Source organism: Triticum aestivum, chromosome 7D (genome assembly GCF_018294505.1).
Source record: "Triticum aestivum cultivar Chinese Spring chromosome 7D, IWGSC CS RefSeq v2.1, whole genome shotgun sequence".
In the NCBI taxonomy this organism is placed as follows: domain Eukaryota; kingdom Viridiplantae; phylum Streptophyta; class Magnoliopsida; order Poales; family Poaceae; genus Triticum; species Triticum aestivum.
This window is the reverse complement of record NC_057814.1, coordinates 18,606,179-18,633,000: the sequence shown is the minus strand read 5'-3', so window position 1 is coordinate 18,633,000 and position 26,822 is coordinate 18,606,179. Positions and strand designations below refer to the sequence as shown.

The 26,822-nt window shown below is 44.8% G+C and overlaps 2 protein-coding genes across 2 annotated transcripts; one reads left to right on the top strand and one right to left on the bottom strand.

Moving 5' to 3' along the window:
- Positions 1-7,809: 7,809 nt before the first annotated feature.
- Positions 7,810-15,776, top strand: LOC123170479 (probable LRR receptor-like serine/threonine-protein kinase At1g56140). Its single transcript, XM_044588344.1, has 24 exons — positions 7,810-8,001; positions 8,697-8,886; positions 9,025-9,096; positions 9,244-9,315; positions 9,415-9,486; positions 9,732-9,803; positions 9,923-9,994; positions 10,078-10,149; positions 10,599-10,670; positions 10,765-10,839; positions 10,919-10,993; positions 11,123-11,194; positions 11,284-11,349; positions 11,439-11,498; positions 11,863-11,907; positions 12,010-12,074; positions 12,181-12,554; positions 12,647-12,845; positions 13,670-13,828; positions 13,918-14,036; positions 14,235-14,445; positions 14,530-14,761; positions 14,849-14,999; positions 15,210-15,776. Exons 1-24 carry the CDS (start codon positions 7,905-7,907, stop codon positions 15,534-15,536), a joined length of 3,021 nt encoding a protein of 1,006 aa, XP_044444279.1. The 5' UTR covers positions 7,810-7,904; the 3' UTR covers positions 15,537-15,776.
- A 1,869-nt stretch (positions 15,777-17,645) lies between these two features.
- LOC123170478 (uncharacterized) lies at positions 17,646-21,442 on the bottom strand. The gene is made up of 2 exons (XM_044588343.1): positions 20,257-21,442; positions 17,646-19,571 (listed from the first exon to the last, which is right to left on the bottom strand). Exons 1-2 carry the CDS (start codon positions 21,434-21,436, stop codon positions 17,884-17,886), a joined length of 2,868 nt encoding a protein of 955 aa, XP_044444278.1. The 5' UTR covers positions 21,437-21,442; the 3' UTR covers positions 17,646-17,883.
- Between the last annotated feature and the right edge of the window lie 5,380 nt (positions 21,443-26,822).

Here is a 26,822-nt window from a genome sequence, read left to right as displayed (position 1 = left end):
CGTACTGTTACAGAAGCCGTAAGAGAAAGACGGACCGGGATGCAGATCTCATGGCGAAGTTTGTATCGGAACTCCATGAGTTGAAGCAGACCGTGCATGAACTAGTAAAAGAAAAATCGGCTGCAGGGCCGCATGAAGATCATGAAGCGGATCGCGGAAGCCAGCAGCGGAGAAGCAGCGTGGCTTCCACGGATGCCCCGCCTGGTGCTAGTGCACCGATGATCGAGATTCGTGCACCGGAGCCTCACTACCCCGTGGATGATGTAAAGGAGATGAAAGAATGTGATCTGCATTATCCCGTGGGGAACGTTTCCACGAAGGTAGCTAGCGGCAGTGCTTTACCCTGTACACCTGGAGCACTCCACCACAACAACCCCATTGCATATGGCTATGCTCGTGTCACGGTGGAAGACATAGTCCAAGGGTTTGAGGACCTGGAGATTGACAAAGCTACACCCGAAGGGGAGACAAGACTTGGAGATGTCAAGCGCCAGATCATTCTATGGAAAAAGAAGTACATAGTGTTTCCAGGCGAGGCGCCAAGGCTAACAAGTCCACCCCCCCTCCGATGGTGGTGGTGGTGGTGGTGGCGGTGGTGGTGGTCGTGGTGGTTCACCTACACCTCCTTCACGCCATTCGACGCCGTCCCCCGATCCACAACCTCCGGCGGGTACGACACCCCCCAATCCTCCTCCGGCGGGTACGATGCCCCCCAATCCACCTCCGGCGAAGAAGCAGAAGCAGGCGGACAGCAAGGAAACCCGCTCCTGGACTATTAACCCGGACCCTTATGTACCTAAGACCACAAGGGTACCGGAGCCATCACTGAAGCCTCTCCTCCCAAGGCCTTGGGAACTTAGTGAAGCTGAAACCAAATTGGCCGCGTCTGCTCATTATGAGAAATGGAAGGCGGATATGAAGGCGATAAAAGAGCCTGAGCCCAAGCAAGTATTCACTGAGAAGCAAAAGAAGTGGGCTAAGGATTTTTTGACGACACCATCCCAAGCCGAGCTGAATATGCCTGACGACTATGGACATGAACTTCGTAGGCAAGCAAAAATATTGAAGGAGGAGAAAGAAGAAAGTAAAAAAGCGGGAAACAAGTTGACCAGCTCGGGATGCAGAATAAACAATCGATCCCCCCGCTCATAGTGAAAGCCGGTCCGAAAGAGGACCCCGAGATCATAGCAGCTGCGGCAGCACTTGGATTGACTGTAGCGAGTGCCATGAAACAAGCGTCCGAGATGGGTTTGACCCTTCGTGCCTTCTTAGGCCTTGAGGATGCGCCGGTATGTGAGATAGCATTACAATATGTGCGGAATGGGCCTCTCGTCGAGCCTGCGCGGGAAAAGAGTCTACCACCACAAATGCGAAATCTGCTACGTTGGTACAAGCAATTCATAACATGGGCCGACAAAGAATATGTTTATGCGGATGTTACAGAGGAGCATCACACCAAACGGTACTCTGTACAAGTTCATATGAGTGAATTGTTCCAGCTGTTCAATCTGCGCGACCTCGACAAATCTATGCTGAGTTGCTACGTTCTGTAAGTGATTTATTTCTACCTCATCTCGTTCTTCATTGCCTGCACTATATAATATATATATATATATATATATATATATATATTGTCCTAACTATATTGTTGCGTATGCTATTATGCAGATTGAAGATTTGGGAATGCAAAATAAGAAACATCCATGATGTTGGGTTCATTGACCCACATATCGTTAATGGACATGTGTTACAAAATCACCCGAAGACGTGGAGAAAGACTTGTACAAGTTTCTTAGAAGGCATCAACTCAAAAGTCATATTCTATTTCCTTACCATTTTGGGTGAGTGTTTCTCTTGTGCCCATTCTCTTTTGTTTACTCCAAGCATGGTATGTCTAATCGATGAGTTATGCATGACTGTGCATGTAACGTGTCCGCAGGTTCCACTGGATTCTGCTAAATATTGAACTTCACACCTCCAGAGTTCTAATCATGGACTCTATGGATTCGGATCCAAAGCGTTGGGCCGACATGAGAAAAATGCTGCAAAAGTAATTATTTTCAATCATTTGAGCTCTATATCGATCGGTCTCTTTCGTTCATTTCCTAATATCAAGTAACTAATAACTCCCTTGTTCATTTAATTTTCTTTGCCCTATAGGGTTTGGAGACGGTTCTCAGAAGAAATTGTCGGTGAATTCAAACATGAGCTAGATTTTAGAAGGTTAGTTAATGTAGATAAGCAGCCACAGGGGACCAATCTATGTGGATACTATGTTTGTGAGAACATCCGGAGACACACCTCTGAGCGGAAGGCATCGGATAGCGTGCGGAAGGCGACGGATAACTTGCGGAGGAGGCTTAATCCAGAAGCTCGCTTCCGACCAATTCAAGATGAATTAGCAGGATTTTTCATGAGGGAAGTCATCAATCCTAAAGGAGAACACTATACCGAGGACGAAGAAATTTATATGCATACCCGAGATTGAAACTTGTTCGAAGTTGTATATGGTCATCCATCCTAATTGTGTATGGAAACTTGTTCGAAGTTGTATATGGTCACCCGAGATTGAATATATATTATATATTCCTCTTGAATTCTTCTTGTTTGAAATTTCATATGCATGTATATAGTAGCGTAGAATATGTGTATTGAAACTTCATCAAAATTAAAATAAAACACAAAATAAAATATAAAAGAAATAAAACACTACAAATTAAAAAGAAACCAGGTTTAGGGGGGCTAAAACCCTAAACCTGCGGAGGAGGCCTTTAGTCCCGGTTAGCCACGAGAACCGGGACTAAAGGTCCTCCGCCCCGACGGACCCCTGGCGCCCACGTGGACGGGCCTTTAGTCCCGGTTAGCCACGAGAACCGGGACTAAAGGTCCTCCGCCCCAACGGACCCCTGGCACCCACGTGGACGGACCTTTAGTCGCGGTTCGTAAGAGGCGCGACTAAAGGGGGGGGTCTTTAGTCGCGCATATTTAGTCCCGATTGCACAGCCAGGACTAAAGGCCTTTACGAACCGGGACTAAAGGCCCATTTTCTACCAGTGCAAGCGACGATGCCAAAGATCGACGGAGGCCAGCATGGATGTTGGAGGGGTGGCGGCAGGAACTCCATTAAGACAATAAAGATCACGGGAGCTATTGAAGCGAGCGATCTCGGCCTTGGTCAGGTAATCCTTCACAGATAAACCAAAAGGGTCAAATTCAGCCGAAACTAGATTGTCGCAAGTAAATTGGCGAACAGAGATAAGATTTTTAATGAGGGCGGGTGCAACTAGAACATCGCGAAGTAAAAGAGGTTTGGTGGAAGAGGGAAGTTGAGCCTGACCAACACAATATATAGGAATAGATGATCCATCTCCAAGGATAATGGAAGGGAAAGGAGATTTAGTGCAAGAAGATAACCAATTACTAGATGCAGACATATGACTAGAGGCCCCTGAATCAAAGATCCAATCCGTACCTGAGTTTCCTTGTGCAGCAAAGTTATTCATGGCCTGGAGAAAGGCAGCTTGATCCCAGCTCGGCGTCGCAGGTGAGGGTGGCGTCGGAAGCAGTGCCGGCGGATACGATGGTGAAGGCAGTAGGGCCGGCTGGGGAGTGTAGTAGGCATTGGCCGGCTGTGGTGGGGGTGGCGTCGGGAGCAGGGCCGGCTGAGGTGTGTAGTAGGCGCCGCCGTCGCTGGTGTAATGACCATAAGGCGCATACGTCGGGGCGGCGTGATAGGCATTGGCCGGCTGTCGGGGGTTGAGAACCCCGGGAGCACCAGTAGGCGGCCGAAGGCCGGGTTGCCAGGCACCTGAGTATGCCGGCGGAGCACCGAGGGTAGATGGAGCGGACCAGGGCATGGGCCATGCTTGAACAAGCCCCGTCCAAGGATCATGAGGAGGCTGCCATGCAACCGCGGATGGAGCACTGGTGGGTGGTGCAGGACTCGGTGCTGGTGATGTCGTAGGCGGAACCGAATGAGTCGACGGCGGCCTGTAGATAGGGTTTTTGCCGTGGTAGTTCGGACTAGGACGCCAGCCTGGGGGCGGTTGAACAGATGACGATGCGGACGGCCCGGCGGCAGGAGCCGGCCTGGAAGGCGGCGCTGGTGTAGACGACAGAGGAGGACGAGCCGCAGCATGAAAGACCTTGGGGCGAGAGTCCTTGCGAGCTTGTGTTTCCGTCGCGAGTTGTAGCAAGGAACGAACTTCAGCGAAGGTAGGAGGGGGCCGTATCATCGGTATGAACGAGGCTTGCTTGTCAAAGTCTTCGCTGAGGCCGCCGACGACGATATTGATTAGCTGTGAGTCGCTAACTGTATCGCCGAGTTCGCGGAGCTCATCACCAATGGTCTTAACGCGCTGGCAGAACAGGTTCACCGGGGTATCTCCTTGCACCATATTGCGAAGCTCGGTGTGGAGAGCGTTTTTCCGAGCGTCGGTGTTGCTTTGGAAGAGCTGACGGAGGGAGTGCCAGATGTTGGCAGCGGTGGCGCCGTCGTGATCGAGCATGTTGAAGATCTCGGTGGTGATGCGGGTGTAGAACCACTGGACGATCACGAGATCGTCTTTCAACCATTGCGGATCGTCGGGGCGGGGAAGACAGTTGGCGGCGACATGCGAGCGCAGGTTGCAGCGGCCGAGGTGGAGATCGAAGAGATGTCTCCAATGGTAGTAGTTGTGGGCGGCGAGATCAAGAACTATGGGGATGTAGGGGCTGACGTCGGAGATTGTGTTAGCAAGAGATATTGGTGCGGCGAGGATGGGTGCAGGGTAGTTTTGTGGAGCTATGGGGAGGGCCGAGAGAGAAGCGGCCGCGGCGTTGGCAGCCTTGGCGATGAGTGCGGCCCGGCGCTCGAAGTAGCCGGGCGGCGGCGGTGGCGTTGGCGTTGGCGGAGCCATACCCTAAACTCTGGGACCGGTATCTGATACCATGAAAGCTGGATAAAACTGTTGCTTATTGATGATTTGGTGCGGCATACAAGAGTATATAAGAGGGTACAAACCGACTTGGGGTAGGGGTACAAAACGGACCTGACTAGAAGTCATATACCATAATGACTACTCTAACAATATTTGAGATGGTTGTTGGCGGTGGGACATTCGAAGCCACATAGACAATCCGACAGAAAAGACGTGCAAAAGAACACGAGAGAGACATTTGCCACATGCTGCTTCTCTGTCCCTTCGCTAAGCAGGTCTGTTTTGACGCTCTATTGCCCTATCGCCTTCATCGTTTCACAGCCATGGCACCAACGGCGAGAAACTACAGTGTGTTTGACAAGGTTGCATCGCGGATAGTGTCAGATGCCGCTGTGGAAGCCGACGCGGTTTGGGCCGAGTACTGTCCGTCTCGGGGTGTATCGATCTGTTTTTGCAGCTCCTCTCATCAATTGTATTTCAAACCCTCTCTTCTTAACACAAAGACACGCACAGCTTATCCTACTAACATGCTGAACTATTTGATCCTTATGCTACGAACATTTTTTTTTCTAACAATTAAATTACCGCTTGGACAAATTGTCGGTAAAACGTAGTTTCACGTGTAGGCGGTAGAATAAGATGGTTAGCTAGCTAGCCTGTGTTAGTTAGTTTGAAGCTAGGGTGAATTGGTGAGACGCCAACCTTCTATAGCCGCCAGTGCTATATAATTATTAATTAAGCACACGTCGTTTGCTACCTGCCGCTTGCTTATGTTATATCGTAGTGACATAGGGCCAATTATATATCTGGGTACGTACTGAGAGCTGCATGTCAACAGCCAGGAGTGTTTGGAATGTTTCCTAACACGCACATGTTTGCAACGGTCGCATATGGCATGTGGGTTGGTTGCGGGGGTCCTCCGATTCCAATCCAACATCTGAGACTATCTATCTATCTATCTATCTATCTATCTTCTTTTAGAGAAAAGGCTTAGCCCGAGCCTGAAGTAGGCTCGGACCTAACCCGGCTTTGAATTAACAAAGCCATCAACCGGCCAGGATTACACAAGCAGCATACAAACGAAACGAACAACAACAACAAGAAATGCCCGAAAGATATAAGGGGACACTCTGAACTTACAACACATCAGAGAGCTAGTTACAAGAGATACTAAGATCTATCTATCTATACCTATATCTCTACCTAATAATAATAAAGAACGGATTTTTTCTATAGGTTCACCGTCTTCCGTTCACCATACAGTATTATTATTTTCGCTATCTAAGGTGGTACTAAAATTACAGCATATTATTTTTGCTATCCAAGGTGGTGCTAAAATTACAGCAAAAAAGTTTGGCTAAAGAAACGCTTCCAGAGCCCCGCTTGGGCCATGTTCGCAGCGCCAACCTAGGCCTGCTCCCGGTGCGGCCCACAACTAGCTGGCCCTCAAACTGATCTGTTTGGCCTAAAAAAAGAAAGATGATAAGGGGGGAAGTCGAACCCAAGACCTACTACTTTGCAAGCAATTCAACGGAACGACCAAGTGAGATAACTATTCTTGTGACTAGATACATGTCGTAACAAAACAGAATTGGGCATTTTTCTGGAAAAAAATGTTTATCTTCATTAGCCCAAAAGTTAGAGTTAATCACACGTCCTGTATACGTATCCAAGCCTGCCATGCCTAACCATATAGCGCCACTTCTTACATCGAATCATCGATCCCCTCTCTCGAGGTTTCCCCGCTTTCGGAATCTAGGGCCTCTTGCCGCCGTATCATGTGCAGGAGGCCTCTGTCGAGCGCATCGTCGTTGCTAAGGAGGGGCTGACCCTGCTGCGGGGTGTGCGGACGACGAGTGTGGCTGAAGGGAGGCGTTCTCCTCTGCCAGATGCAGCCATGTTTGTCGGGCTTGTGGGCTCGGGCGCTGGGCGGCCCAGTCGCCCTGCGGTTAGTCGCAGGCGTCCTCTTCCGGCCCCGGATGCCTCTTCGTCTTCTCCTAACCTCCTGGTAGGTCATTCTAAGCAAGGCCCGGCTCCCAAGATCACCGTCGACTGGATTTAGTGGAGCCTCTATATCCGCATCCCCTTCATCATTTCACGCCCATGATACCAACCACGACTGAGGACTGGTGGCTATTGGTTCATACGGCTTGAGAGAAGGTTGCACCTCCGTCTCAGGTGGTGTCTCAGATGGTTCACATGTGTTGGTGTAGAGATGCTGTTGTGGAAGCCGGGGCGGTTGGGGCGAGTAGTCCGTCTCGCGGTGTATCGATCTCTTTTTACAGCTCCCCAAATCGATTGTATTTCAAACCCTCTCTTCTTAGTTAACACAAAGACACGCACAGCTTATCCTACTGAATTATATTCTATTAGGGTGAATTGGTGAGATCCCAACTTTCCATAGCCGCCAGTACTATATATATATATAATTATTAGTTAAGCACGCATCGTTTGCTACCTGCCGCATGCTTATGATAGCGATACCGGTAGTGGCATATGGCCAATTATTTATCTGGGTGCTGAGAGCTGCATTTGAACAGCCAAAATGTGAAAAGAAATACTACTTGACGTACGTCCGGGAAGGTTTCCCAACACGTCCACTTGTGTGCAGCGGTCGCATGCATGGCATGGCATGCGGTCCTGCAATTCCAGTCCAACATCTGATACCATATATACCCTAAATAAACGGAGGCACACGTGTTCCATCAGGCAGCTAATAATTAATCAAGTGGCCATTCAATAGTTAATCCACTTGCGCACATGCGATTGGAGGACCGAGTTGCTTCTCCATCGTAACCTTTTTCTTGAGGGAACGTTCGCTGCACCTTAATTACGTGGCTGGCTGGGTGGTATATCGATCGACCTGGTCCTGTCAACAAGCTCCGGCTCTCTCTCATCCCTCACCACCTACCTCTCTCTATATATATGCCGGAAGTCGAAAGGGATGAGCGGAGATAGAGCAGACAGACAAGCAAAGTGAGGGAGATGAGGTTGTTCATGATCCTCCATGCCGTGGCGCTCTTGCTGCTTCTTGCGGCGGTTGCGCATGCTCAACAAACAATGAGGACCGACCCAGCTGACGGTGAGCATGCTTGAATTTTTCCTCCGTGGTTCTTAAGTGTTTGGTTTTCCCACGCTGCTCGTTTCCGAATCCATTCCGCGTAGTTCCAACATCTCCTTGGAGCTTGGTAGGTAAAAAAATTTATCAAGGTTCTACACCTACCCCATGGCCGGCCGTGAGCGAGAAGGGGAGTCAGGAGAGGGATGAGCTGATGCGCTCCGGTGGAGGGGTTTTAATTTATTAGAGAGGTAGGAGGCGGATAAAGAGAGAAGCAACCTGCAGCCGGCTGGTTTACAGAATTTTCCTTGGACGCTTGACTTTGGACGGTAATACCACGTGGCGTCTTAGTGCATGACCCGCTCGGGAATTACCACATGGCGACGTGTTTTGATGGCAGTTGTCATCCACCATAGCGTTTTGGACCCGACCATTGGCAACTTGTCTGCTCCATGCATGTTTCCAAAATCCAAACGTTTGCTCTTTTATTACTTGATGACTTTTCCCCCTCCAAGTACAAAAGTGGGAACCAGAAACCATCTCGCGGTTTCTTTTCCTGTAGTCTAGATGCTCCCTCTCGGCCCTGAGATGTCCGGTTTCACTCACGGTTTCTTTTCCCGTGGTCTAGATGCTCCCTCTCGGCCGTGAGATCGCCGATCGGATGGCTGAGCGGCGACGGGAATGGCTTTCTTAACCGTTATTTTCTGTTTGTCTCGCAGCGGCGGCGCTGCACGCGGTGTTCGCCAAACTCGGCCAGAAGGCGGGGCCGCAATGGAACATCAGCGGCGATCCCTGCACTGGCGCTGCCATAGACAACACCAACATCGACAACAACGACATCTTCAAGGCCGCCATCAAGTGTGAAGTCTGCACAGGCGGCAACACCTCCGTCTGCCGCATCACCAGGCTGTAAGTGCTCTTCTTAGGCCCCGCCCGCGCTCAGCATGTTTGATGGAATGCCAGATCTAGCGATGGCTTTGTTACTTGGATCAATGTGGGCGATTGGTAGATCGATAAGGCGTTAGCTGATGGGAAATTGTGATGCAGGAAAATATACGCCCTGGACGCGGTGGGCCCCATACCAGAAGAGTTGCGGAACCTCACAGCCCTGACCGATCTGTATGAACTCTCAACTTGCACACCTGAAATGAAATGGTCCTAACTTATATATAGTCTATTGTCCTAGCTAACTTGAAACCGGCATTCTGTATATAATTCCAATTGCACACCAAATTTACTCGTCTATCTGATTCAATGTTGTTTCAGGGATTTAGGGCAAAATTACTTGACAGGGCCTTTACCATCCTTCATCGGGGAGTTGACTGATATGAAGTTCATGTGAGATTCACAACCCAAATCATGATTGCAAGTTTACAAAAAATGAATACATTTATTTCCCCGCAATTAATCTCACAGTTCCTCTCTTGAACATATCAGGACTTTTGGTATCAATGCATTATCTGGACCTGTACCAAAGGAGCTCGGGAACCTTAAGAATCTTATAAAATTGTAAGAAATATTTGTTATAACTATATGATTGTATTTTATCATACAATTTTAGATTTAATTTTGGTTTGAAGGGTAGCTATGCTGATAGCCTTCATGACTTATACTCCCTCCGTCTCAAAATAAATGACTCAACTTTGTATTAACTTTGTACTAAAGCTAGTACAAAGTTGAGTAACTTATTTTGGGACGGAGGGAGTAGAATATAAAGTTCGCATGCCTAACTAAAACTTTTGGTGCATTCATAGGGGCTTGGGCGGAAACAATTTTAGTGGCTCGCTTCCTTCGGAACTGGGAAACCTGGCAAAACTTGAGGAACTGTACGTATTTACTGAATTCTGGGAACTCTATATTTCTTCTGCCAAGCCAGTTGCTTCTTGCTTGGATTAGTCAGCCCCTTACCTAATGTGTATTTTTTTTCTCTGTTTCTCAATTACAGGTACATTGACAGTTCTGGCCTTAGTGGTCCACTGCCATCATCACTTTCCCAACTTACGAAAATGAAAAAAGTGTATGCCTATAGTTGCCGTGTTGTTGATATATTATAATGCTCCACACCATTCGATCTTATATACTTCTCCTCTCTTTGTTTAGATGGGCATCAGATAATGATTTTACTGGGCAAATACCAGATTATATTGGTAGCTGGAGCAGCTTAACAGAGCTGTAAGATCACTTATGTTCTAAATCATAGTAATTCTGTAAAAATGAAAATACTGCATGTTGTTTACACAATTTCAAAGTATATTTATTTGCAGGGAGGTTTGAAAGAATATTTTTTCAGTTTGATATAGTTAGCTACAAGCTGAGCTTTAGTTTGCGCTAAACATAAATTGTGTAGAAGTGGAAGATTCATTTTAAATAGCAACAGTTCTAGTTACGTGAGGCTTTCTTGAACGTGCTGAATCTCCTTGTGGCCTCTTAAGAAAATTTCCATTTAACGTGTAAGATGTTAGAATAGTACTTTCCTTTTCGGAGAAGGAGATAGTATCAGTTAATATTGAATTCACTTTCCTTTTCTTCCAAGGAATAGAGATATCTATTCTTTCACTACTTTTGCTGCATTCGTCAGGAAATGATGCTTTAAATGACTAACTAGATCTATGGAACTGTAGGAGGTTGCAGGGTAATTCTTTTCAAGGTCCAATTCCAGCTACTCTTTCCAATCTTGGCCAATTGGCAAGCTTGTAAGTGCCCATTGCCGGCGATAAGAGCTATATGTCATTCTTAAATGTGAAGGTTGCAGCAATGAAAATTAATTAATCTACTTCTGTGGTGCAGACGAATTGGTGATATATTAAATGGGAGCTCTTCTTCACTTGCATTCGTCAATAATCTGACATCTTTGAACACTCTGTATGTCATTCAGTTAATAGCTCAATTACAGTTGTAAAGATCCAAGTTTAATCCTAAAACATGTAATATTTTTTTGCAGGGTTTTGAGGAACTGTAGGATATCGGATAAGCTTGTATCAATAGACTTTTCGAAATTCACGAGTTTAAATTTACTGTAAGCATTTTATTCTGACGATAAACTATAGCCAAGTGCCTTTCTTGCAAAACACTGCATTACTATAGATTATACACTGGCTGATGACATCTTCTCTTTCTGATTTTATTATTATTATTATTATTATAGGGATTTGAGTTTCAATAATATCACAGGCCAAGTACCACAAACCTTGTTGAATCTGAACTCACTCGCCTTCTTGTATGGACTCTCTTGACTTTCAAAGTGTATTTGTACAAAAGGAAGACTTTCATCATTTTGCTAATCTATATAAATTTTGTTGTGACTAGATTTCTTGGGAATAATAGCCTTTCAGGAAGCCTCCCAAGCTCAGTAGGACCATTGCTTAAAAATTTGTATGTAATATGGTTCAATTTATTTACACAATAAAAGCAAGGCGTGCTTATGTAATTTCTAATGGTTCTTTCGTTCTATTATTTTGTAGAGATTTTTCTTACAACCTGCTCTCAGGAAGCATTCCTTCATGGGCTAAAAATTCACAATTGTAAGTTCCAAATTCTGAAACTCCTATTACTGGATGAACCAAATCCAGCCTAAGAAAGGGCAGGTTTCATCTAAAATAGGCTCCTGGGCTGACTTATTAGGCTTATATGTAGACATCAAATAAGATAGATTCTATATAAATCTGAAAGGCTGTTTTGGTGCATATATCTAAAGTATTTATGAATAAATTTAGATGCCTAGTGTTTATCGAGTGACATATTAGTCTTACAGCCTAGCACAAAATCGAGCAAATTATTTAAGAGTAACTCAAGGTATTTTATTTAAGTTATAGAAAAGAAGTCATAAAGATGCTATGAAGTATGAACAATGAATTCTAATTTTTGCCTGTTGATCATCCTACTTAGGAATCTGGTGGCAAACAATTTTGTGGCCGATAGTTCCAGCAACAGGTTCGTCCATATTTCAAAATCTCCTCAAGACCATCATGTATGATTATTATGTTCTCTCACCTCGTATTTTGGGTTTAAAATGTCACTTTGTTACATTTGCAGTGTCTTACCTGCGGGGTGGGGGTGCCTTCAGCGTAATACACCATGTTTTCTTGATTCTCCAAAGTGTGAGACTTCTGCATTTTGAAATTTTAAGAATGTACCCAATCTAAGACCTGCAACTGCAGTTTTACTAAACAAATGCCAATATTAAATTATTTAACCTGCTTGCAGCTTCTTCCTTTGCTGTGGACTCTGGAAAATCCATAGTAGGCCCAGATAATTCTGTGTATCAACCTGACCGTGCCAGTCTTGGAGCTGCGTCATTATATGTTACAGGGGCACCAACATGGGGTGTTAGCAACGTTGGAAAGTTCATGGATGCAAATAATGGAAGTTATATAATCCACAGTCCGGGCCAGTTTCTGAATACACTTGATCCAGAACTGTTCCAGAATGCAAGGATGTCGCCGTCATCCCTAAGATACTTTGGTATTGGACTAGAAAATGGAAACTATACAGTCACACTTCTGTTTGCAGAGTTTGACTTCCCAGACACCCAGTCTTGGAAGAGCAGAGGTAGAAGGGTTTTTGATATATATGTCCAGGTAGGTTGCCGCCATTAAGTGATAAATTAAACAGTACCCATAGCTAGTTAGCTTATAAGCCAGCTATAAATTTATTCTTCTTATTTGTATAGGGTGAACGTAAGGAGCAGAACTTTGACATAAGGAAGGCCGCAGGTGGGAAATCTTTCACAGCTGTTAGGAAGCAGTATACTGTTCCTGTCACGAAGAACTTTCTAGATATTCATCTCTTCTGGGCTGGCAAGGGCACTTGCTGCATTCCTACTCAAGGCTACTATGGGCCTGCGATCTCAGCTTTGAGTGCAACACCAAGTATATCCCTTGACTTGAAATAATGATTTTTTACCGACTACCATTCTCCATATTAACTTGCTAGAAACACATATTAAAGTTATGCTGAATGCAATCTTCTGCATCGTGAACAAAAGCAACCAAAAATACTTAAGCATCAACATGAAAAGGACACGACTATTTGGTGATGGTTATTTATTTAGCGGTAAGTAAAGTAGCTTCATTGTATGCACACAATGACACAAGGAAGACAAAACTGTAGATGTCATCAAGATTCGCTAAAATCCAAAATGTTTTAGTCTCTAACGGCACATCCGATTTAATGTCCATTTTCACCACTAAATCATTAGTGATGAGATCTTTGAAACTACATCCCATGTTGATATGTTCCGTCAACTCTTTTTTTGGTTAAAAGTTATCAACCTGCAGAACTTGAGTTATCAGGCTAAACAAAGGTAGCTATCACTTTAAAAGTAAATGTCATTTGAGATGTGTTGGTGACATTTTTCAAGACCATAACTTTTCACCTGGTAATGTGTGAGTTACCGTACTATTCACAGATTGTTACCAGCTTCAAATACTAATCTAGGCTAGTTGTATGGTCGACTTTTCTTTTTTGCAACCTATAAGTTACCCAGCTACAACATGTGGGTTACTGGGCTAATCATAAGTAGTTATTACTTTCAAAAGTATGTCATTTGAGATGTTTAGATTTCTGTGAAGGAAGTTTTAGATAATTGAAATACCTAATACACATATACAGTCTGACATTTAAGTTGCAATACACCAACCAGTTTACATATAATCATACCTTTCACATTTCTAACAAGTGAACTTTCTGTCAGATTTCACCCCTACAGTGCGTAATGCTGTGGTAAAGAAAGGTAGTAAAACAGGTGTGATTGCGGGAGCTATAGTTGGTGTTGTAGTTTTAGGATTGTTAGCATTTGCTGGAATCTTTGTTTGGAGGCAGAAAAAGAGAAAACTAGCGTTGGAGCAAGAAGGTACGGGATACACTAGGACCACATTTTGTTCTAACTGGGCAAAGGAGCCGTCGAAGTAAACTCGTTATATCTTTTGTGATGTCTTGCAGAGCTGTACAGCATTGTTGGAAGACCTAATGTCCTCAGCTATGGGGAGCTGAGGTCAGCTACTGAAAATTTCAGTTCTAATAACCTTCTTGGTCAAGGAGGATATGGGTCGGTTTTTAAGGTTGGTACATCCCATACATAGTCTTAAATATCAGAAGGAAGACCTGTCTATACGAGTAATTTTTTGTATTTATAGTTTCTCCACATACATGTTGATAAAATTCCTAAAATGAAGGGAAAGTGTATCTGGAACAAATGATGTTTGGCAGCGTGGTACCTAAACCTTCTTCCATTGATGAAAAGTATTGACTTTTTGCAGGGAAAGTTAACTGATGGTAGGTTCGTGGCAGTGAAGCAGCTGTCTGAAACATCTCATCAGGGGAAAAAGGAATTCGCGACGGAAATAGAAACAATATCTCGGGTGCAACACCGTAATCTCGTGAAGTTGCATGGTTGCTGCCTTGAGGGCAATAAGCCATTGCTGGTTTATGAGTACCTGGAGAATGGAAGCCTGGACCGTGCTCTGTTTGGTACAACTTATGTTGAATGACAGTTAAATATCTGCAACTTCAGGGTTAATATAGACAACTAAAAACTTAAACCCACATATGCAGGAAAAGGGAAGTCAAACCTAGACTGGTCAACGCGTTTTGAGATATGCTTAGGAATTGCAAGAGGTCTGGCCTATCTTCATGAAGAATCTAGCATCCGTGTTGTGCACAGGGACATAAAAGCCAGCAATGTCTTGCTTGATGCAAATCTCAATCCTAAGATCTCAGATTTCGGACTCGCCAAACTTTATGATGACCAGGAGACACATGTGAGCACGAAAGTTGCTGGTACATTGTAAGTGCATTTCTATCCTGCTAACTTTTAGGTTTATGTTGTATATTCTTATGTATGCTAATGGCGTTTATCGACGCCTTTGTCAAGTGGTTATCTTGCACCAGAGTATGCCATGAGAGGCCATGTGACAGAGAAGGTTGATGTGTTTGCATTTGGCGTCGTGGTATTGGAGACTTTAGCTGGAAGACCAAACTATTACACTACTGAGGACCAAAGCAAGGTTTATATTTTCGAATGGGTAAGCTCACTCAGGAATTCTAGGCCCTAGTATTTTTGTGTTATCGGTAAAACCCATAGTGAAAATTCCTACTAAATATTGGAAATATAGAGCTCACATGTCTTCACAGAATATTAAATCAAACCCTCTCAACACACAGTTTGGGCATATGTGAGTGCGTGCATCCTATGCATAGTGCTGCATTTTAGCTTACCATCTCGATGCTTACAGGTCTGGGAACTGTACGAGGACGGCCAACCTCTGGACATGCTAGACCCCAGGCTGGAGGACTTCGACAGCGAGGAGGTGCTTCGGGCCATCAAGGTGGCGCTCGTGTGCACCCAGGGCTCGCCCCACCAGCGGCCGCCCATGTCGAGGGTGGTGGCGATGTTGGCGGGCGATGTCGAGGCGCCCGACTGGGTGCCGAAGCCCAGCTACATCACGGAGTGGCAGATCAAGGGCGGAGGCGACACCAGCTACATGAGCTCCGAGGTCAACGGGCAGTCGAGCTCGGAGCCGGCGCCGTTCCTAGGTTCCGTCATCGACCAAGGCCGTTGAAATGATCCATCCATATGGTCGGTCGATTGATCGGTCCACAGCTTCTTCTTGGGGTAGAGATTCGTTGAGAACGCATGCAGTTTGGTGCCTCTACAGTCAGAATCTTTGCTTAAGAGGTTTCATACTTGCATTGTTTAGTAGGTTGGAGTAGCAGATAAAGTTGTATCTCTTTGGACGAGCATAAGATTTTGCAATAATTTTGGCTGTTGTCCTCGAGGTTTCAAGTAGACGGAATAATGTGGGCCGTCCAATATCCATGTCATGCCAACACTTGTCCCAATTGGTTCACCACAGCACATGTCAATCAAAAGATCCTCCTTCCCCGTCTTACAAAGAAGAAAGAACTCGTGCAAGACGGACACGCGCGCACACGAAAAATTCAGCTTGGGAACTTGTTGGGTTCTTCCCCTCTTGCTTGCAACGGCCAGCGTCTGCATGCCATGTCGGCATGTGGACTTGGTTGTGGCGGCGCCTTCCTCGGTCCTCCGCATCAGCCACTCAATTCCAATCCAAAATCCGAGACGCTAACTAAACAGCTAGCTAATTGATCAAGTGGCCATTCAATTGTTGATCCACTTGGGCCAAGTTGCTTCTCCACCGTAAACCTTTGCACGGTGGCAGTAGCTGGCTGGCTACACCGTCCTCCTGGATCTCTAGTCTTAGTTTTCCCATGCTGTTCGTTCCTGAATCATCACCTGCCGGAGTCATGAATGACCCAGTGAGCCGCCTCTATTTTGCTCTGCTCAATCAACAACTGCTCTCTATCACTACAATAAAAACACCATTTATGGTCGCTTTTTCTGGGACACTATTTGTAAGAAAACAAGCAGTTTAAACATGGTCCCTCTTACCTTCTCTTTTCACACGAGAGGTAAGAGTATAAAATAGATCTGAGCTGCTGATCTTATTAATTGGTGGTTTGATTAACTCTTACCTTCTTACCTCACATGTAAAAAGAGGAGGTAAGAGGGACCATGTTAAAATTTGCCATTTCTTTTGCTTTTGGAAATGCACCGTCCTCCCTTTCCTTTCCTTCTTTTGCTTGCTGAGAACATGAAGGCTGTTAACGTGAAGGTACCATCAGATTTATTGACGTTAGAGGCGGGCTATATGTTAAGCAAATGCAGACCTATAGATCATGCATGTATCAATTTCCTGCACTTACAGCGAAGCAAAGAAAAGAAGGGCCAGAAAACAAGAGATCGAACTAGAGAGCTACGTTTTCTACTCATTTTGGGCCAAATTGAGGCCATCAAAGTGAGCTGCTCTTCATGTAAATAAATTTTGTACAGCTAACTTCTGCCTGTACAAAATGAAGAACAAGCCAGACCCAGCCAGCAGCCAAGACGGTGGCTTCATTGGTCGAGACTCTCTTAACAAATCCAAGTCAACTCTCACAAAGAATTGCTGGCTATATAGCTAGCTTTTAATGATGTCGACTGCGATAGTTGAGCTGCCAAATGATTAATGCTCATGTGTGTACAACAGATATATTGATCAAATCAGGATGCTCAGTGAGATTCCAAATGGATATATATAACAACTTGTAATGTTGAGATGAGATGACATCCAGCTACCCAGCTGGTGGTATTTGTTAAATGTAGATGCTTATCAGCTACGAGCTTGCACATACCAACTGATTCAACTGCTTTCCAAGTTACTAGCAAATGTGTGGTGCACAACTTTGATCGGAAGAACACCAGACTAGTGACCATATATATCTTTTGTGAATGATACTAGTCCAGTAAATACATAGAAAGTCATTCACAATACAGAATAGATAGACAGATGCTACAAACAACCCAGAAGGACTATCTGAAAACAGATGCTACCAACAACTAGTCCCTATTGAATTCATGCTCCAGCCAACTCATCAGAAAGTCCGAACTGATGGAGGGAGGCGGGCAATATATTTCAACACTCCCCCTCGCGTCTAGACTATTTTAGTCTTTAGACGTGGGATCGATGTAGGCCACAGAATCGTTTTTATTTAATACTGCGTTGGCAGGGTCTTGAACTCAAGACCTCTTGGCTCTGATACCATATTGAATTCATGCTCCAGCCAACTCATCCAAAAGTCCGAACTGATGGAGGGAGGCGGACAATATATTTCAACAGTCCCTCCCAATGTCCCGAAAATGATAAAATATGGAATCTGAAATATACACACTTTGATCGTGGTTGAGCATAGCTACATCACTTGGATTCAATTCCTCGTGAACTCATAGAAGGATTTACAAACATGTAGTTCCTCCCACATGTTTCCTGGGGATTATACAAAGAATCACATGATATCATGTTTGTCGGGTGCTTATCATTATAGCATTGGGGTTCAAGGTTCACACTGTCACACCGGTCTTTCCTGGGGAAGAAGCTGTGTAGGCTTCTTACTGATTTCCTGCCGCGTATGCCACCAGGAGGTCAAGCATGTCCAGAAAGTCCGGCCCTCCTTTGGGAAGAGGACTGACGCAGCTGCGTAGATCGCAATGTATAACAAGACGGGGATGATGATGAATATGACGTTTCTGGATGTTTCCCACTTCCTAGTACTGCCTGCTGCGTATGCCACTAGGAGACTAAGCATGTCCAGCAAAATAGCCATATGCATTAGCCAGAGCGGCGGTTTCCGTTTGTGGCTCGTCGTCCATGGAAGGAGCAGGACAATGACAACAATTGAGGCCATGAAGGAAGTGGAGTTGCTGTAGAAGAAAACGTCGTACCGATGCTTGTTGATGTCGTGGAGGACGGGGTTGCCAACAGAGTGTCCATTGTCGTTGTCTTGCCACAGGCCTCCCGGTGGTTTTAGGCCTATCTGGTATGTCATACTCGCAGCCAGGATTCCCAACAACATGAAGTATTCAACCGTTTCTTTCTCTTTCTCTTTCTCATTCTTGTCCTTGCTGCTGCTGGTGGTGTTGTTGCTATTGCTTTGATTGTCGTTGTTGTTGCTGCTGCTGTTGATGTTGTTGCTAGTGGTGGTAGTGGTAATGGTGGTGGTGATGATGGTGGTGGTGGTGGTGGCAGCGTCGACAACACTAGTGTTGATGCTGGTGGTAGTACTGCTGCTGCTGATGATGTTTTTGTCGGTATTACTATGAACTGCTTCATCTTGCCCATCTTTACTGCTGGCTTCAGACTTGATGATGAACCAGAAAATGAAAACTAGAAAGGCTATAAAGGCTAAAACCATACCAACCAAGGTTAATACATAGATGGAGGTCTTCAGTTGTCGAGCGCTTCCAGCAGCATAGGCACCCATCAGGCCAAACATTCCCACCAACATGCACACATAGAGTGCATAACAACGTATACCTGGCCTGTATAGCTTCGGATTGACTAGGAGAAGAATGAGGGTTATAGACGCCATGAAGCTCGTCGCATTGCAGTAGAAGAATGCATTGTAACGGCGAGGGTAATTGTTGAAGAGGACAGGGAAACCTGCATGCCGATCGAGCCCTTGGTCATCCGCTAACCAAAAGCCACCAGGTGGGGTGAGACCAGCTTGGTACGTGAGGGTAGCGGCCAAGATTGCAACCAACAGTAGCACCTTGCGCTTGTCATCGAGATCCTTCAGTACAGCAGCACCATCCTCTGGCTCAGGGGCATGATCTGTTATGGTGATATGGACGATGACATAGACAAGGACAATGCCTGCCAAGGCGATGATGTAGAAGGATGCGTTTACGTCCCTAGTGCTCCCAGCACCATATGCAGTAACGAGGCCAAATAGGTCCAGCACCAGGGTTGCTTCCAGTGTGTGCCGGTTGAGAAGAAATTTGCTCTGGAGCATCATGATGACGACCAAAGATGTGACAAAAGCTGCCGAGTTGCTATAGAAGAACACTCTGTACCGAGTAGGATGTGTCATTTGGAGCACTGGGTGGCTCATCTTGTGCCCATCCTGGTTGTCTAGCCAAAGGCCTCCGGGTGGATCTAGGCCGGCTTGGTATGTGATGGTCACAACAAGAGTAGCTAGGAGCATAACAAGATAGCGGGTATTTTGCTGATGTGCTTCCTTCGCGCCTTCGCAGGTGCCTGCATATTTATTTTCAATCAATTAGACATGTAAACAACTAGTAAATAAATCAATAACTTTGTATATTTGCAATAACATGCATCTACTTACAAGAAAATCATCCATATGCACATAAATTGGTCGCTCAAAGTGCTGTGATAATTAATATACATGTACATAATAGGAGCGCTAAACTACTCCAGCTTGCAATAAAACCGTGCACACAAATTAGTAATTCACAATTAACTTTTACTGCCATTTTCCCTCTTGTTCACAATCACTTGCACGGGTTATAGTTGGTTAGAGGAATGAGTGATGGTGCCATCCTTGTCTTTATAATCGAAGGGGATTGGAAGTAATTTGGATAATGGATGGTTGTAGAAGTAAGAGTTGACTTATTTTCATGACGAAAAAATGATGATAGAAATTGAGAAGGCTAGCAAATGTACGTGTCGGATCTCATAAAATCTAGCACAATAATAAAAGTTGTTAAGGGATTACGACCAACATGCACAATTATTCCAACAGAGTGAGTAAATGTATGTTTAGGATACAATAATATCTAGTAAAATAATGCACAAAATATAGTAATCTTGGACGATGTAGTAAAAATATGTGACTTGGATAGATATTTCAAAAAAAAAGGTTAGTATTGGTCTAGAATAACTATTTTACACACTAGTTTGGACATATAGAGAACCATACCTTTAGGAATGCCGAACAGCACCTTGAAATTTGTCGAAACATCATGAAGCTTGGTCGTGAGCTGTTCCCAACCATTTCTGTAAGTAATAAACCACAGCAGTAGGCATACGCCGACAGGGACCGCAAGGACAAGAGTGGTATTGTCAGCCTCCCTGCAGCCCCCAGCAGCATAGGCCCCCATAAGGCCCAACATTGTGACGGCGATCCACACGTATGGCGCCAAGAATCGCACCGTGAAGTTCTGGCTTAGCTTGTCCTTCAGTAGCTTCCTCTCCAAGAGCAACACGATGATGAGCAGGGACACGGCGAACGAAGTGGTGTTGCAAACAAAGAAGCCACGGTACCGACCACGGGCTTGTAACACCGGGTCGCTCAAACGGTGTCTGTCTTGGGTGCTGCTCCAGAAGCCACCGGGCGGGTTCAACCCAGCTACGTACGTGATGGTGACGACAAAGGTTGCGAGTAACATCAACACATTGATCTTCTCCTTCTCTTCTTTCTTGGTTTCCAAGTTCAAGTTGGAGTCAGGATTTGATTTGGAAACGGAGATGGGGATGGAGTTGGAGTCAGGGTTCGATTTAGGATCGTATATGGGGATGGAGACTGAGACAGGATGCGAGCTGGTATTGTTTTTGGAGCTGGAGTTATCCCCACCACCACCATTGACCGAGACGTAGAAGAAAACAGCAATGATGATCAATACCAAAAGGAAGAAGGTTACCCCCGCGTAGATCGTTGTGAACGCATCCCGGCAGCTCCCTGCACCGTAGGCGCCCATGAGGCCGAGCAGGTCCAAAACCATCACCACCCGCAGCACCACTGTCCAAACATGGTCCTTCCTCTTCAGGATGATGAGGATGAGTGAGACCACGAGCGACGCGGCGAGTGCTGTGGCGTTGCAGTAGTAGAAGATGAGGTACCGGCGGTAATGGGTATCCCGTAGGATCGGATCGCCGGCCATGTGCCCTCCGGGGTCATCCTGCTCCCAGTACCCGCCCGGCAGGTTCAGACCGGCGACATACGTCACCGTTGCCACCAGAGTCGACAGCAGCAGGAGTTGCTCCTTGAACTCATACAGCTTTGAGTCTGCACAAGGCTTTTGGGGAGGCTTGCCGCTGCCATTTGCAGGGTCCTGCTCGGTTGGTGATGCATCTCCAGTTTGAAGGTTGTTCGTGGCCATGGAAGCCATTTGCTTAATTTGCTACCAAATGGAAGGCCTCTGGCTGAATTTATATATCATCCCACACTCCCACAGCCAATGTGTATTGCTAAGTCAAGAGTCAATGCACGGCGGCTTAGCTGGAATTGTGGGCCCACACACATGTGAAAAATGGAATCATTGCCCAATATTTTGTGTGACTAGACAAGACTAGCATTCGATGCCTCATGGTCAATTTTATATCTTCTTGTCTAGTTGTTAGTTTGTGTGACCGGCCGGGCAAAGACTCGGCAACTTCCTATCTTCTTCACCTAACAGATAATTAAACACGCCCAACTTGCGTTAGAATTTAGAAACGCACACCCTCATTCATACATAAAAAAAAATTGTCGCTGAATTGAACTATTAGTACACTCGAATCAATCATGCACCAACCACTGTGTTTTATAGAATAGATCAGTATGCCAGATTATATAGTTTAGACTGCCAACTCAATCGAATTTTAGATGGGTAGAAAAGTTGTTCGTGATACTAGATCAGTACATGGAATTAAGTTTGTATTACAACCGAGGTAGACCATCTTAGATAAAACTATAACGATTCATCGACTATAATCTGTATAGATAGAGTTACAAAGACACAGCAGTTTTTATTTGTAGATATGATCATGAAGGCCTAGATGTCACATGTTTAAATACTATTACGAATCAATTGGGTGTGAAACAATTATGAAGATGGTCTACCGAATATCATTGCTTTAGTTGCATTTAGGAAAACATACTGGATGAGGACCAATTTAGATATATAAAATTAAGTAACTCCTCTACAGGTTACCACAGAACCATCTCCCATGCGAGTGAAGCATATCCAAATGGTGCCCCTAACCAGTGAATTGGTGATCTATCAGCGACAGTGCTGCTACTGCTACCTCGTTCTCGGACTTGGACGCCATTTGTTTTGTAATATATAACTGTGGAGGAGGATTGTGCTCGATGGGTTGACCAACTACCAATCATTGCACAACTGATGGGGTGTGTTGGGATCAGTGCTGGGTAGCTGGAGCAGAGGGCCCTTTCACATGTAAACTTGGAGTCAATTGGATTATATATTGATACATATAAGTATAGTTTGCATATGTGATCCGAGAAAGAGACATGGCAATTTTATATCCCTATGGCTTCTCAGGGAGGGAGGGAGAAAGAGAGAGAGAGAGAGAGATCTGACCCCCCCCCCCCCCCCCCCCCCCCCCAATACATGATTAAATATCAAGAAACTACTCTCAACTTGCAGTTAGAAATGTACGATAACGTTCATATATCATCATTTCACTGACCAGGAAAAGGTATTATTACTAGCGTGTGGTTTAATCTATCGTGCACGAACTACTGTATTTTACTTCTCTATAGATTTATAAGGAGCTCAATTCTTTCTCTCACTGTTTCATTCGAAGGGTCATTATAGTAAACCAGTGATGCACAGAGAAGCCGTTATCTGTACCAACCAGTGATGCACAGAGAAGAGCCAAACTATTGCCCTATAAATGATTATGAAGCCTGAATACTTACTCGATGTGTGTTGTGGGCTGTGGACATATGAGCATATGCTTTTGGAGCTGGATTAGCTGGGAACAGAATCTTTTTTAAGGCTATTGTGTTGCCACCGACAGCATAGAGTCACAAAATTAATACAAGACATACCTGTTCAAACCATTGACATTGGGAGAGCAATACGGTGCGATGACCGTGTGCACTGCAACATCACCCACATTATCATGAGAATGTCACATTCGCAGCAGCAACGGTGTCATCCACATTATCATCATGAGGCACAGGCTGGCGTTGCACATTAGGACCGAATGATTGCTTCATATAATTCCCGTTGAGACTGCGTGCTTGCAGATACATATGCTCGCATCAGAGTCTCTTGCTCAGGTCGAATCTCCCTCCGTTTGTCGGACTCGATTCAGGTTTGTTCTCACAATAGATTCTCTTTCAGGGAAGATGTTCATCTTGCTTCTTGAACGCGATTGCCACTACCCGCTACGTTCAACTCGTTGCTGGTATATATCGCCTTGTACAGGTTCATCGCAATGTTTGTCAGTCATTTCTGTGAACACCAACTGTTCATACCAATGTCTCTTCGCACCAAGTATAAGTTGTTTTCATTGCCATCTCCAAACAGTGGTTCTTTTTCATATCAGTTTTGGTCTCTTAGACTCTTACTACAACCAACTGGTCTCCTCTAGTCTTTTAGAATTTAATGAAGCTCCCCTTTGTCACCACATTTTACAGGAAGCTAAAATTTCTCAACTTGGGACAACCTGGTACACTGAATGTTCCGAAGTGGATTTGCAAGCTGCGGGGTCCCTTTCCGAGGCAGGACGGCAGGACACCGTTTGCGCCTGAAGTTCAAACCATGAAGCAATCATACTGATAAAATGATAACTGGGCAGTGCATCTACAGATCCTTCTCGTTGTTACCATTTAAGATTTTCCATATGCTTACAGTTCCTGCACCGTTTTCATCTTGTGAACATGCTGGTATTGTGACGGAATGAACCAACGCTCTGTCCTACTCAGCTGGAGGAAAATGAAATGTACTACACCATACAAGATGCCTCTGTTAATTAACCTGCACATATTGACATGCCACAACTGGCTATCGGGTTCAGATTTCCATGTTCGCTGCTGCTGGCCTCTGATATGGGAAAGCTGAAGCCAACTGAGACGAATCCTGATACTTCTCCGCTCCGAATGGCAGAGGAGAGGGGGCCTCAATGCAACGGAGGCGAGGTAGATAGCTGCTAGGCCATTTTGAGATCTCAAAAGGAGATTACAGTGGCAATTGTTGGCCTAGATGGCAACAGCTCTTCAAACACACCTGATGAGAAGACCTACAATTATGAAAACAGGTCCTACTTCACTCTGTTTTTCTAGAGATGATTAGTTGCTCTTTATTTGTTGGTGCCACTATGTTTGTGCTTGTTTGTGAGCAAAGAATGAGGATAGCATATACTGTTATCCAAGTTCAGCCAAATTTGATTTGATGAAATAACACCCCTGCCATATATGGCATAACTCTGCAATTTCATCGGTTTCACTTTGCAAATTACTGTTTACCAGCAAAAAGGCCTCGTGGCGGTATCAGACATCCATAGTTTTATTTTGCAATGAGCAGCATTTTCCATCCACAATCTGTGACCATGTTTCCCCATTTCAACTGTCAATAGTTTCAAACCGGGAGCCTGCAGGCTAAATTGAGCAATGAGCAGACTGACTGAGATACAGACCAGAGCTTTGTGGTTTTCTGAACCAACATACCATTCATGTGTCTGTGGGCAGAACAGCGAAACGTCATCGATGAACACACGCTTGCACCCACCACAGATCAACAGGACATGGCACCCCACACAGCGCCTATCCACCTTCAAGATAAGCAGGTAGCTAAAACTCGGATGTATCTTTCATGTCCGGACAGAGAAGATGTCCGTTCCAGAAAAGGTAAGAAATCTGCTTAGGGGATTCGACGGATAATTGGATCTTCAAGAACTTATTCTTGGCAATCACAGAGTCGTGAGAGCAGAAGTTATGCTGAGTTGCTGAACTGGTTAGCATTGTCGTTCTGTCATGCATTTTGGTTATACTAGGAAAATTGCCCGTGCGTTGCAACGGGAGAAAATAGCATCCCTACATTATCCTTCCTTCAACTAAAGTAACATAGCTTGCAAGGCATGAGAATCAGGTTGTGCAGATGTGGTAGACATGAAACATTTTTTTTAATTCTCGAGTGCGGAAGTTCGTCGGCTTGTTTTTGAGCGCCCTCATATTGAGTTGGCGCCTAGGTGATGTAATCTTTAATGGGGTCCAGTTAACATGGAAACCGTTGAAGAGGAGGTAAATATGTGCCACAAAGAGATAATTATTTTTCAAAGGCCTTTGAAAAAACAGAGAAATTGACAGTATTTTCCTGGCTTGATTTTCTAAGGCGCAACTCTGAAATATTCTTTTACCGAGCAGTTTCGTGATGTTGATGGACCCTACCCAACTTAGGCAGATGAATCATCCACCTCCTCTTGACCTAGACCTATACATAGTTTGTTCCATGACCAGTAAAATAGTAAGTTACTTAACCAGTCAAGCTGTGAAATTGGACAAGACAAAACCATGTGTGGAGGCAAATTAGGCCTTTAGTTTCTGCTATCTCCATGATGCTCTCTCATTGTGCACACATCCATCCTGTAACATCAACAATCAGAACTAAGTAGTTGTTTGAGATCATCAACATTGACATGCAGAACCAACAAACCAAGGTACATGAAACTATGTTGTGTTCAGTTTTGCACAACTTTACACATGTACACAGTTTTAGGACAAATCGATCCAGTGTTGCTTTCCTATAAGATCTGCATGCAGATCAAGCTGGTATATGCGGAACCTAGCTCGTGTACCTAGCTATAGGAAACTTAATGAGATTGAGCTTTGCATAGCAACACACATGTACACACTGAGGAGGAAACTGAAAAGACTACAAAAGAGTCGTTCTTCATTGTATTTGGTTAGGATCCAAGCAGGGCCGGATAGCGGCCGCCCTCCACGCCAATTACAGGAAGATCCACACAAATACACTCGGCTGCCTTAAAAAAAACTCTCCTTTAATTAGGGGGTTTCTTGTTTTTTTCTTGAACAATCACCAATTAGCAATTTCACCTAATCTCCTTTAATACTTGTTTTCTTAAACGCCCTCTTTTAAATTTATGCAGCAAGCATGGCACTATGAATCTCATTAATTTCCCACAAGTTAATTAGCCCGAATTTCGTCTAATTAGTCCACATAGGACGCACCGCATCATTCTCTTCCTTCCTTCCAGTTTAATTAGCGCCCACGTAGTATGGATATTCCTTCCTGCCTATTTTAATAGTATGGATGTATATATCTTTCCTTCCCTGGACTCATTTTCCTTCCTTCCTTAGCCGACTTATTGAGGTGGTTGATAAGGTGTAATTCTAAGACGTATATATGTTGGTGCTTTCAGTTGTAAGGGGGCGAGGTGGTACTATTGAATAAGAAAAGTAAACGTCTTGACTACACATCCGTTGATATGGCTTAGTTGGTAGGTGTGTATGGTATGGTCTGAGAGATCGCGAGTTCAATTCCTGAGGCAAGTAAATTTATTATTTTGCCAAAATATCCGACCAGGCCCACCTTGGCCCATGCGGGGATGCACAAAATAAGCTATGTGCGGCCCATGCGGGGAATTTTGGTTACGCACGGCCCATACATATGGTGATCCAGCCATACGTGACCAAATAGGATAGACGGACAAAAATTAGGGACTAACCAATTAGTACCACCTTGCGTATATGTTTGCAAGTAAATTTATTATTTTGCCAAAATATCCGACCAGGCC